A 12,040-nucleotide genomic window follows, 5' to 3' on the forward strand; every position below is an offset into this window, starting at 1 on the left:
TGTTTGTGTGGAGAGGGGGAGGAGGGGGGGGGGGACGGAAGGGTGTGTGTGAGTGTATAAATAGAGATATTTTTGTCTTATAATATATTATTTTATATAACTCATAAGATTTTATAAAAAAAATTAAAAAATTAACTTTTTTTCTTAAAAAAATTATAAGATCCAAAATATTTTATTTTGAAATCTTATAAATTTAAAAAAAAATTATCAAATACTTTTTTAAATCTTATAAACTCTCAAATATCTTATAAAATATTTTAAAAAGCTTATAAATTTAGTCCAACGCCCTTTTAATTCATATGCACCCAAGCAATGCAGCATAGGGGCATGTGAATGCACATGCAATTGTAATTGTATTTATAGGCTGTCGTCAGTGCTAACAAAGTTTATAGGTCGGATTGTCATTAAAATAAGTATTAATGAGCCTAATTTTCTTACATAAAGTGTTGGGTAGTTTAGTTGTGGGTTCGGCCTTTAAGCCCACTATCTCACTACAGTTATCTAACATTTGGGGTGTAATATAATATGGGTACTAATACAAAAAGAAAATATACTTTTTTTCATAAATAACGGCTTATAACATTATTATATTATTTTTTTATTTTGTCAATAATTCTTTTAAATTAATTTTTTAAAAAAAAAAATTTAATTTATTAGTTTATATATATTTTATTTATAATATATTTTAAAACGTGAAAATTTAGTTATTAACCACAATCCATCCAATATATCTACTTTTTGTGTATAAATACATACATATATTTATATAATAGTTATATAGTATCTTTACTCATTTTTGGAAATATATATTTTTCTAATACTTGAAAATGTTAAATTGTCATAATTTGGATTGGACATTTACGTTGTTTGTCAAGCAAATTGATTGGGTGTTTGGGACCTATTAAGAAAGAAGATCTTTATGCTTGTTGGGAAGCTCCAGCAAAAACTTTTCGGTACATAAGTCAGTTTGAGAGGTCGAGTGATTGGAAGAAAAGCTAAAAAGCTAGTGTGGGAGAAATAAAATTACATACCATGACCCAAAATAGTTGGAGTAATATAGAACCAAATATCCGTACTTATACGAGTCTACACATCATCATCTCGAGTTTTCAAATACAAACTCATCGAACGGCCCTGATTTCGGGTCCCAGGTCGCTACACACTACAGTGAGAAACACACGAATTCTGAACTTAGCCGAATTTTGACTTTTGGGGTGTATTTTAGTTTTTACAGTGTCCAATTAGATATATTCCCATCAAACCCAAACCACTCAATTTAGAAAGATAATTACGCAACTTCAGTTTAAGTTTGTGCGAACCATTGTTAATTGGGTCGGATTAAAACTTCCTTCTAAAACTGACTGAATCTAACCGCTTTATGGGGTGAATAGCAATTTACCCGATGTAATGTTGAAAATGAGCACATTACCCCCTATAAAAAAAATATAGTAATTTATCTCCCTATACATTTTAAAATAAAACAATTTACCTCCTTATATAAGGAGGTAAATTACTTCATTTAAACAAATATAAAGAGGTAAATTATTGTATTTTAATAAATACAGGGAGGTAAATCGCTATTTTTTTTAGGGAGTAATTTACTCATTTACGATAGTACAAGGGGGGTTGCTTGCATTTTCCCCCCTTAATCCCTATCGGACAAAAGTGGCTGTTAGGTTTTCTTCTGAGTTCTCCTATTACTCTTCCAGGAACAAGATTAGTGTAATAATTGAAATTAGCAATTGTGCACAGTATGTACATAATTTTTAAAATACATAAAATAAAATATTTTTTATAAATTATAATATTTATTTTTTATAGAGTTAAAAATTTCTTAAAATACATATAAAATAAAAATGCATGAGAGAAAAAAAAACAACCAAAAGATAATTATGAAAGATTATAATGAGTGGAAAAGTTCAAATAAATCAACTAATTTAAAAATTTTTAAGAAAATGACATACCAAAAACAAAAAGATATCAGAAAGATGCTCTTTCGTAATATATAGTATAGATATTATACTATCTATACTACAATATATTGTATAAAATTTTCGCCCTATATCTTGTTGCAATGTATTGTATAAAATTATTGCAAAACTCATTGTTCAAAGATTGAGTATCGTGTTGGACAAGATTGTGAGCCCCTGTCAGGGAGCATTTGTCCCTGGTCGGAGCATTGGGGACAACATTATGCTGGCGCAGGAATTGTTCAACGAATACAACCAGATTCGGCGGCCACCGCGATGTGCAATGAAAGTTGACATCCGAAAAGCTTATGATACGATGGAGTGGGATTTTCTGTTTTCAGTACTGCAGTTATTTGGATTCCCTGATGGATTTACTAGATGGATCGAGGAGTGTGTGACAACACCCTCGTTTTCGATGGGAATGAATGGACAGCCTCATGGTTTCTTTACAGGCGCTAGAGGGCTTCGACAGGGTGACCCTCTATCGCTGTATCTTTTCGTGCTTGTGATAGAGGTATTGCATCTGGGGTTATTGCAGTTGATTGAACAAGATATGCATTTCACATTCCATTAGAAATGTAAAGCTGCCAGGATCTTCCAATTGAGTTTTGTAGATGATGTGCTGCTGTTTTGTAGAGCAAATATTGATTCCATTTGGGTCCTAAAGAGTGGGCTAAATCGGCTTGCTACCTGGTTAGGGCTACGACTTAACGTGGAGAAGAGTCATCTATCATATCACGATCTGCCCAGGGTGTTAAAGAGGAGATGTTAGCGATATTGGGATTCCAGGAGGGTCATCTCCCTATGAGGTACTTAGGTGTTCCTTTGTTATCTTCTCGTTTAACTATTTCTGATTGCCAACCATTATTGTTTAAAATTGATGAACGTATTAATAGTTGGTAGGGGTTGGCACTCTCTTATGCGGGGAGGGTACAAATCATAAAATCGATTCTTATGGCGCTAAAGTTTATTGGAGCTCTGCGTTCATACTTCCTAAAGGAATTATCAAGGAAATTGAGAAACGTTTGCGAGCATTCCTTTGGAAAGGCACAAGCAACAGTGGGTACGCAAAAGTTGCATGGAAGAAGGTCTGTAAATCGAAGGAAGAAGGAGGGCAAGGGATCCGAGAGGTTGGTACTCTCAACCAAGCTATCATGTGGAAAAAACTCTGCGAAGTCATTCGCTGTGACAGGACCTCTATATAGGTGGATTGGTTATTTCATGGGCGACTCAAGGAGGACTCTATCTGGACGCTTCCGGAGCACAGAGGGTCATGGGGATGGAGAAAACTGTAACGTCTACGACCATAGATTCGGTCATTGGTGGAATGTCGTGTTGGTGATGGAAGGGGATTTTACTTATGGAGGGACCCGTGGCATCAGTTGGAGCCTCTCATTAGCAGATTCCCACGTGGACCTATTACCTTGGGATTAGATGCATCGATCACGTTGAGTTCCGTTATTCATGAGGGGCAATAGCATTGGCCGTTGCTTACGGATGTGGAATATTTAGAGATTATTCATACGTTACCCCGGATTTATGGAGGCGACGACTGCATTATGTGGAGATGTACTAGTAGGAAGCCCACGACCCACGACATTTATCGGCTCATGAGACCACCTGGACCGAAAGTAGGCTGGACTTCACTACTTTCGGGTTTTCTGAAGATACCGAGACATATGTTCATTTTGTGGCTTGCGATACTGGAGAAATTAGCTACTACGGACAGACCATGGTTATCCCACCTTGGGAATTGTGTACTCTGTCAAGATGATATGGTGGAATCACACAATTACCTTTTCTTCCGGTTTAGGTATAACAGAGATTGCCTCTATTATGTTCCGCAAATGGTTCGTTTCCATTGGCCCAATAGGGATTGGGCGAGGGACATTGAATGGGGTGTGAGGAGGTGGCGTGGGAAGAAACTGCAGGTCAGAAATATATTGACCAGACACTTTCCAACTTGCAAATTCTTCCAAGCTTTTCAGAATTGTGTGAAAAGAAGTGCTACAGATTGTTGCTATTGGAAACTGAAGACAGTTAATCAGGTAATGAGACATTGTCCCATAAAGTGTTGTGTTTGTTACCTGACTGATTGCATATAATGCCTCCCGAATGCCGCCTGCTGCACACCCTGGCTATATCAGCAAAATAACCTGACATTCTTTTTGGATCTTTTGGCACGTTTACAAGCCTTCTATTGAACACATGAATCTACAAGCACGCCTCAATCCCAAACAATTAGGAACAATCCTTGCTCGCTTTCAATAGATTGCTATCGGAGCTATCCACTTAATTGCACACACCTCAAACCCTTAAAGTATTGATAATGCTCCAAGAGAGAATAGAGAGAGATTGAGAGTTATTTTAGGAGAGAAGAGTTTCGTGGAATCATACGTAATGATCGCACACACTATGATCCAGGAGACATACCTATTTATAGGTGTCTCTCAATGCTTATTACAAGAGGAGCCCTTCTCCCAGAGGAACTTGGGAGACTTCAAAGTCTATCTCAGATATAGATTATCCAAGATGAGTTTTTACCTCAACACCAAATTTAGGAGATTACAAACCCTGTGGCATATAAGGATTATTGAAGATGAGTTCTTATCCCAATATCAAGTTTTGAGACTACAAACTCTATTTCAAATATGGATGTATTGAATAATATTGTTAACTTGGATTAGCAATAGACCATTCTGAAAACACTGAAACAGGCATGCTTCAAGGGAAGAAATCCACGATGTGGAGCAGCAGCCAGAATACTGAGAGGTTTCACAGGTTGAGATGGGATGTCTCTAAGAAGCACCATAGCTGCGAGTAAGTCATCTGCAAATGGTCCCGCAATGTTCAAAGACAGGGAGCACCAATGAAGTTATTCCCCTTCAGGGACCTAGTGGTGCTGAGTTCAAATGGGAGATGAAGATGACGACAGATGGTAAGGTTTATCATTTACTGTATCTTAGATGTATCAACTTTCTAGCACATGCTTATTGGAGTTCTCTCCTCTTTGCAATCAAGAATTGCCTTCACTCAGGTGTGTGTATAGTTCTTCACATAGGACTAAACAAAGATGTCGATTCAGGCCTTGCTCACTAAGAACTCGGAACTGCACTCGCTCTTACCGTTCAGCCATTCTGACAGTGATAAGAAACAACACAATTCTTGGCGAGCACACACCTAACACAATCACTGAATTGGAACTACACGATGAAAATTCACAGAAGAACAGAAGTGCAAGTACATGATTTTCATTGAAGTATTTATGTCTTCAGTTTCTTACTACAAAACGCTGTGTGTATCATTTTATACTTGACAAATTCTAAGCTGAGCTCATAGCCCAATTACCAATCAAGCTAAAAAGCATGTAAGTAGTTAGCAAACACTCATTTCCATTAATATACAATAAGAATACCATCTAACAAACATATAAACTGCATAATATGTAGAATAAACAGCCAAGAACTTTGATCATTGAAGAAAGTAACCAGACAAGAATAGCACAAAGCCTAAGAACAATCCACCATATATAAGCAAAGCCTTCTGACCAGAGGTGAGCGTATTACCACCTAATCCAAACTGCTGATTCTGCGCAAAGCCCGCAATCTCCATACTCTTGCTCTCGAAGAAGTTCTGCGAGGCCCCGCAAGTCGGGCATCTCCAGTCGTCGGGCAGCTTGTCGAAGGGCAGCCCAGGTGGGATTGGATAAGAAGGGTCCCCAACAGCCTGGTCGTATTTATACCCACAAGATCTGCATTCATATACCCCCGTGTTCACCACCGCGAACTTCTCCTCCAGCCGTCTCTTATCCAATTTATTCTCAAGTTCAGGCTCCGGCTCCGGCTCCTCCTCTTGTGGAGCAACGGGCTGCTCCTGCTTGTCTTCTTTGGAAACATCAATGGACTTGACGACGGTTTTGGGTCGGCGGAGAGATTTGACGAATGGGGATTGGGCTTTGATGGGCAGTCCCCGTGGGCGCGGCGGTGGTGGAGAATGGGCGGAGAGGGTGAAGAATGGGAAAGAAGGTCTGGTTATGGAGGAAGCCATTATGATAAGTGTGTCGTTATTTTTGGTTTTGCTTTCCTTAGTATTTTGATTCTCATTGAAAAAGAGGTATTCGTGTTTGTGTGTGTGGCTCCAAATGGCCGTAGAAATGAAAATGAATTTTTCAATAGAGTATATGCCTTCTTATGCTTTTATTATATGGGAGGTGGATAAGGAGATTTCATAGAACCCTAATCCCAATTTAATTTTTCTAAATTGTACCTATAAATGAATTTGAGGGAATAAAATAAAAATAGAAATAGAATGATTTTGATATATCATTCCTATATTTGGTATTATACCATAAAAATGGAAAAAGGAATTAATTTAATTAATTTTAAAGACTGAATCAAAACTTTTCAAACTACTCATTTTATATGTTTTGTAAACAATAACAATTAGAAATTATTAAAAAATAACAACAACTAAGCAACATTATTCAATGTATTTATGTATTACATAAGAAATATTATTTTAAAATCTTAAATTAAATATAAACATTATTGAAAGTATTTATATATTTAAAATTATTTTGTTAAATTGTTAATGAAAAAAATTCCAATCCCCACATGTTAGGAATAGGTAATATCATGGTGTGGGGATGAAATTACTAATTCATTTTTTAAGAGAATTGGAATTCCCATGGAATCATCAATTTTTAGTTTTTTAACTTATACCAATAACATATGTAGAAATAAAATAAAAAATGATAATTTTATCCTCATTCTATTCCAACGTGTCAATCATGGCCTTAATATTAATAATATAACACTTAGTAATATGCAGTACATTTATCGTGTGTGCATAATTTTATTCAATTTTTTTTATAATAAATAAGCGAATACAGAAAACAAAGCATAAAAAGAATGACAATTTAAACTAAATATTTGATTTATAAAAAAATGCTGATAAAAGAAGATTAAAGACAAAATATTAAAGGAGCGCGAAAAGAATCGTATGAAACCAAAAATAAACTAAAATATACCGTAGAACTTATATAAATTAAAACTCGATAAATTAATAATTTCTTTAAAATAATAAATTTTTTTTATTTGAATTTGGGTTCAAGGTCTAAATTAATAAAATAATAATTTTTTGAAAGACCCTTACATAAATTTATAGTCTCTTTAATATTATAAATTAACAAAATTATAAAATTAAAAATATAACTAGGACAAATTGTCGCTTATAACTAGTCCGCTTATAATTGTTATTGGACAACATTAATTATAAAAATGGGACTATGGTCAGAGTTGATGAGGAATTATCAGTGGTCGAGAAAAAATTATATAAGAGATCATCCAGAGAAGTGGCGAAAAATAATGTCGATAGTGCAAGTTCAAAATTAAGTTTGAAAGTTATGGAAGTATAACTTTGAAACTTAATTTTAACTTTTGGAACCGTCAAGAATTGGCAATCTGTTCATAAAATCGTTCCTAAATGTTACTTATATTGGATACTCCAAAAAAAAAATAATTTAGGCACGGTCAATATTTTCAAAATCGTTCCCTCATATAATAATTTTTACACTTTGGAACGGTAAAAAACTGCCAGACCGGTCCTAAAACCGTTCATATAGCAGGCTGATATACTAAAAAGAGAAAAAAATTCGAAATTTAGGCACGGTCTTTTTTTAGAATGGTTCTAAGACTATTCTTACATATAATATTTTTACACCTTAGAACGATCCAGAACTGCTAGAGCGTTCGTACAACCGCTCCTATGTCTAGCTAGTATTCTAAAAAGAGAGTAAAATTCGAAACTTAGGAATGGGCGACTAAATTTCACCGTTTCTAAGTATGTTCCAATAAATTTAAGTACGCGCCAAACGGAGAACTGGAGGGAAAATTAAATTAGGAATGATTTGGTATTTTTTTCACCGTTCCTAAGTTTGAATTTTACCATACCCATTCCTACATGTGTTGATAACTCGGTTCCTAAAGTATTTTACTAGTCCCTTTCCTACATATTTCCAGAGCCCGTGCAAAAGGGTGTCAACATCTTGCTCGTTTTCATCCTGATTATGATATCTCTACATTCGAGACCCTAATTAATGCTAAATTTTAATATATAACAACACTTACCATATGTCAACATTTCTAGCGATCCGATCTAAAATTAGACGATTTGATTGATAGTTGCATCATTTTTAACATTGTTGATTGTGTATCAAATATGATATCTCAAAATCCGTACAACAAAAATGTCCCAAACATCATCGAATGTAGTATTTTGTTGATTTGATCCAACGATCCGATTAAAATTTTGACGGTCTGATTATGCGATCTAATATAACAGTATAAGATGCTATTTAAATCTACGTAATCGTAACAATTTTGTACATACAGATATACATGATCTTTTGAACAGTTGCCAAATTTTATGAAAAACATTATATGCTTTTCATTGTCTTAATTACTTGTTGGTCTATTTTTTCCTGATCATTAACATATTTAGGACGATTTTTTCTATATTTTTTTTAATTTTCTTTATTTTTTGGAAAATTAAATTCGAGACACAAATAATAACAGTTTACTTAAATTAGGAACGAGTTATATAATACTATACGGAAACCACACCATATTGCACAATTTGGAACGGGTATTAGGCACAGTTACTGCATAGGAACGATTTTTTTTAGTAATGTCGGTCACAAAAAACAACGTCGTATTGTAAGTTAAAAACGACTTACTTAAAAATGATCGTTCCTACGCCCGCTCAAAAAATTAGCATATATAGAACATTTAGCAGATTTTTTTCCTCTCCTTCCTCCTCCTCTTTTCTCTCTCTCCCTCTCCCTCACTCTCTGCTGCGCGTTGCACCTGCTACTGTTTGCCTCCCGCGGCCGTTATTTCCCTCTCCGCCGCCGTCGAAAAGGTTCCCAGATAACTCTCATTCATAATTTCCTACCCCACCCCCACCCTCAGACCCACCCCATTTCTACCACAACAATCCCCCACCTCGCCATTTCTGAAATTTTTTAAAGAGAAATTATATTAAAGAGAAATTTTATTGAAAACAGTTAAAGAAATTTCGATTTTTTTAGAAATAACTGGTAATTTTTAAATTTTTTTTAGAAATAATTGGTAATTTTTAAATTTTGTTTTTTTAGAAATTTTATTATAGAGAAAATATTTTCCAAGTTTTTTTTTTGAAAATTTCATAATTTTTAGAAATAATTTCAGAAATACTTTTTTTTTAAATATTCTCTCTAAATTTATCGTATTTTGAAAAACATTATGTAAATTTTTGTTTTTTTAAAAAAATTTTTTATTTAATTTTTAAAAATATTTTCTGAAAATATTCTCAAAAAATTACTTTTGTAATTTTCGTAATTTTTGGTATTTCTTAAATTTTTTCTACAAATTTTTTTATACTTTTTAAAATTTATGTGTAATTTATGCTATTTATGTGTTATTTATGTAATTTATATGTAATTTATACAATTTAATAAATTTAATGCAATACATGTGTAATTTATGCAATATATGTTAAATTTGTGCAATTTATGCAATTTATGTGTTATTACACAAATTTTGATTATTTATGCAATTTAATAAAATTTTAGATAATAATCACATTAATAAAGAATTAATGGAATATTAACAATAATACATTAATAAATGTTTACATAATAATTAGAAAAATTAAAGAGAAATTGGGACAATATTCCTCAAGATCATTTTTACACAATAATCTACATAATCACAAAATTAATTTAGATCAATTTCTCCAATATTACACTTTAACATATTAATCAAAATAATTAAAATAAATTATAACAATAATCCCCGAACATCATTTTTATATAATAATGTACATAATCACAAAATTAATTTAGGCCAATTTCTCCAATATTAACATTCTTACATATTAATTAAAATAAATTACAACAATAATCCAATAACATTTTTACATAATAATGTATTCACAAAATTATTTTAGATCAATTTCCCAAATATTAATATTTTTACATACTAATAAAAAAATTAAAATAAAATAGAGCAATATTCGCAACATATATTTATATTTTTACATAATAATGTAAATAATCAAAAAAATAATTTAGACCAATTTCATAATTTTTTATCAATATCTAAAAATGACATATTAATGTCAATAATCCAAAATTTTAGACTAATACTTTTATGTAATTGGTGTAGATAATATCTAGTGGTACGCAGCCTCTACCGCGTCGTCGAGGGTGTAGCCGCGGTCGTGGCCCGGTACTACCACGAGTACCATCAGATGCTTCCTAGGTTGGGAAAGCATCCCCTCAACCACCCACACCACCTCATACGCCTGCACCGTCCCCCGCTCCGCAGACTTCAGATGATGCTGGTACATTTGGAGCTGCATGCACAGCTCTGGATGATGCATTATACGGCTGCTCCACCACCACCACCATTGATCCCTCCACCATCAAAACGCCAGTACATCAGCCTCGATGAGGCGAGGTAAGTTGGTTTACCTACTTTTTTTATAATGAATTATTTTATTTTTAAAATGTTAATTAATTGTTTAATTTTTAATACATTTAAGGTCTGACTAGTGGTTTCACGAGCACATCAATGCGGTTGTGCGGGGACATTTCTCCCACTCGTGGTCGTGTCTGAGGCAGTTGCCGCCAGGGCACCAGCATTTTTGGTTCGAGAGCATGAAGGTAATTGATTTTAATTTTTTTTATCTAATATATAATCTAATTGTTTAATTTATTTTACTAATATTTTGTTTAATTTTATTACTGCAGATGACCTACTTGTGGGACTGCGACGATGAGTCCATGTTCCGGATCTTCCACACATGGGCTGGAAAGTACATCAGGAAGACCTTCTCCTATGGCTGGCCAACAAGGTTTGGCTCCAACTCTAGGGGTACTGGGCCAACGAGGGCTTCTAGCAGGAGTCCTCAAAGAATAAGGCGAATCGGGCGGTGAACCCCATGATGTCCTCAACTGTCTACCGGGGGTGGTGTGTTCCTCAGTCAGCATGCACAAGAGAAAGTTGGTAAGTAAATATAAATCATTTGTGTGTTAAATAATTATTTATAAATAGTATGCGGCATAATTAATTAACTATTTTTTTCTTATACAGGAGAAGGAGCTCAATCGGCCGCCCAAATAGATGGAATTATTCGAGCACTGCTACAAGAAGAAAGAGGATGGCGGTTGGAACGAGCCAAGGGCGGCGGAGGTGGCGGTAAATAGCTATATAGTTTATATTATTTTATTAATAGTTAATTATTAATTGAATAAAGTACTAATATTTTTGTTTGTTTTACAGGAGATATTCTAGAGGATGCTGGAGATCGTTAGCCCCAACCCACGGCTGACGACCTTAGTGCCCCCACCGAGTCTGAGGCTTCGGTGGCGATGACGGAGCAGCAGATGTGGTTGGCTGCAGTTGGGGGCAAGAATAAGGGCCGAGTATTCGGTCTTGGTTTTGAGGCCCATGTCTCCAGCCGCACATTCACATCGTCACAGCCACCTTCAAACCCAGTTATGGAGGACCGTACCGGCCGTCTCGAGACGATGATGGCCGACTTGATGGACATGATGCTGGAGATGCGGGCCTCCTTGTTGACTGTAGCACGGCCTCTGACGAATCCCTCGATCGAGAATCAAGATGAGGACGAGGAGCGTTTAGATTAGGTTTTATATATTTTTTCATTTATGTGATTAACTATTTTTTATATTAATATAATTTTTTAAAATTATTTATATTTCTTAATGGTTATTATATTAATATAATGGCCACTTTTTAACAAAAGTATCAGAAGGAGGAAACTGTGCATCCCCTCGAGAAGTAAAGTAAAATAGGCTTGGATTTGCTTTCTTCAGCATAAAAAAGGAATAGAATTGTACAGCAGTAGGAGTCTCTCCTAAATTTCTTACCAGGATGTGAAAACTAGCAATAATACTAAAGGCTTTGGGGCAAACTGATTCAAAGGCACTTTGAATAAAGTGGACACTTTAGCAAAAAGAGAAGGGTTTGGACATCACAGACCAGCTTCTAGCTAGGCTAGAT

At 34.6% G+C, this 12,040-nt stretch overlaps 1 protein-coding gene across 1 annotated transcript; it reads right to left on the minus strand.

The window, feature by feature from the left end:
• Positions 5,339 to 6,140, minus strand: LOC105176797 (rubredoxin). Its single transcript, XM_011099706.2, has one exon. It carries the CDS (start codon positions 6,015 to 6,017, stop codon positions 5,442 to 5,444), a length of 576 nt encoding a protein of 191 aa, XP_011098008.1. The 5' UTR covers positions 6,018 to 6,140; the 3' UTR covers positions 5,339 to 5,441.

This window comes from Sesamum indicum, linkage group LG14 (assembly GCF_000512975.1).
Source record: "Sesamum indicum cultivar Zhongzhi No. 13 linkage group LG14, S_indicum_v1.0, whole genome shotgun sequence".
Classification (NCBI taxonomy): Eukaryota; Viridiplantae; Streptophyta; class Magnoliopsida; order Lamiales; family Pedaliaceae; genus Sesamum; species Sesamum indicum.

What these genes read in the sequence shown, in the direction of transcription:
- LOC105176797 (XM_011099706.2), bottom strand. Translation starts at nt 6,017, where the DNA reads ATGGCTTCCTCCATAACCAGACCTTCTTTCCCATTCTTCACCCTCTCC.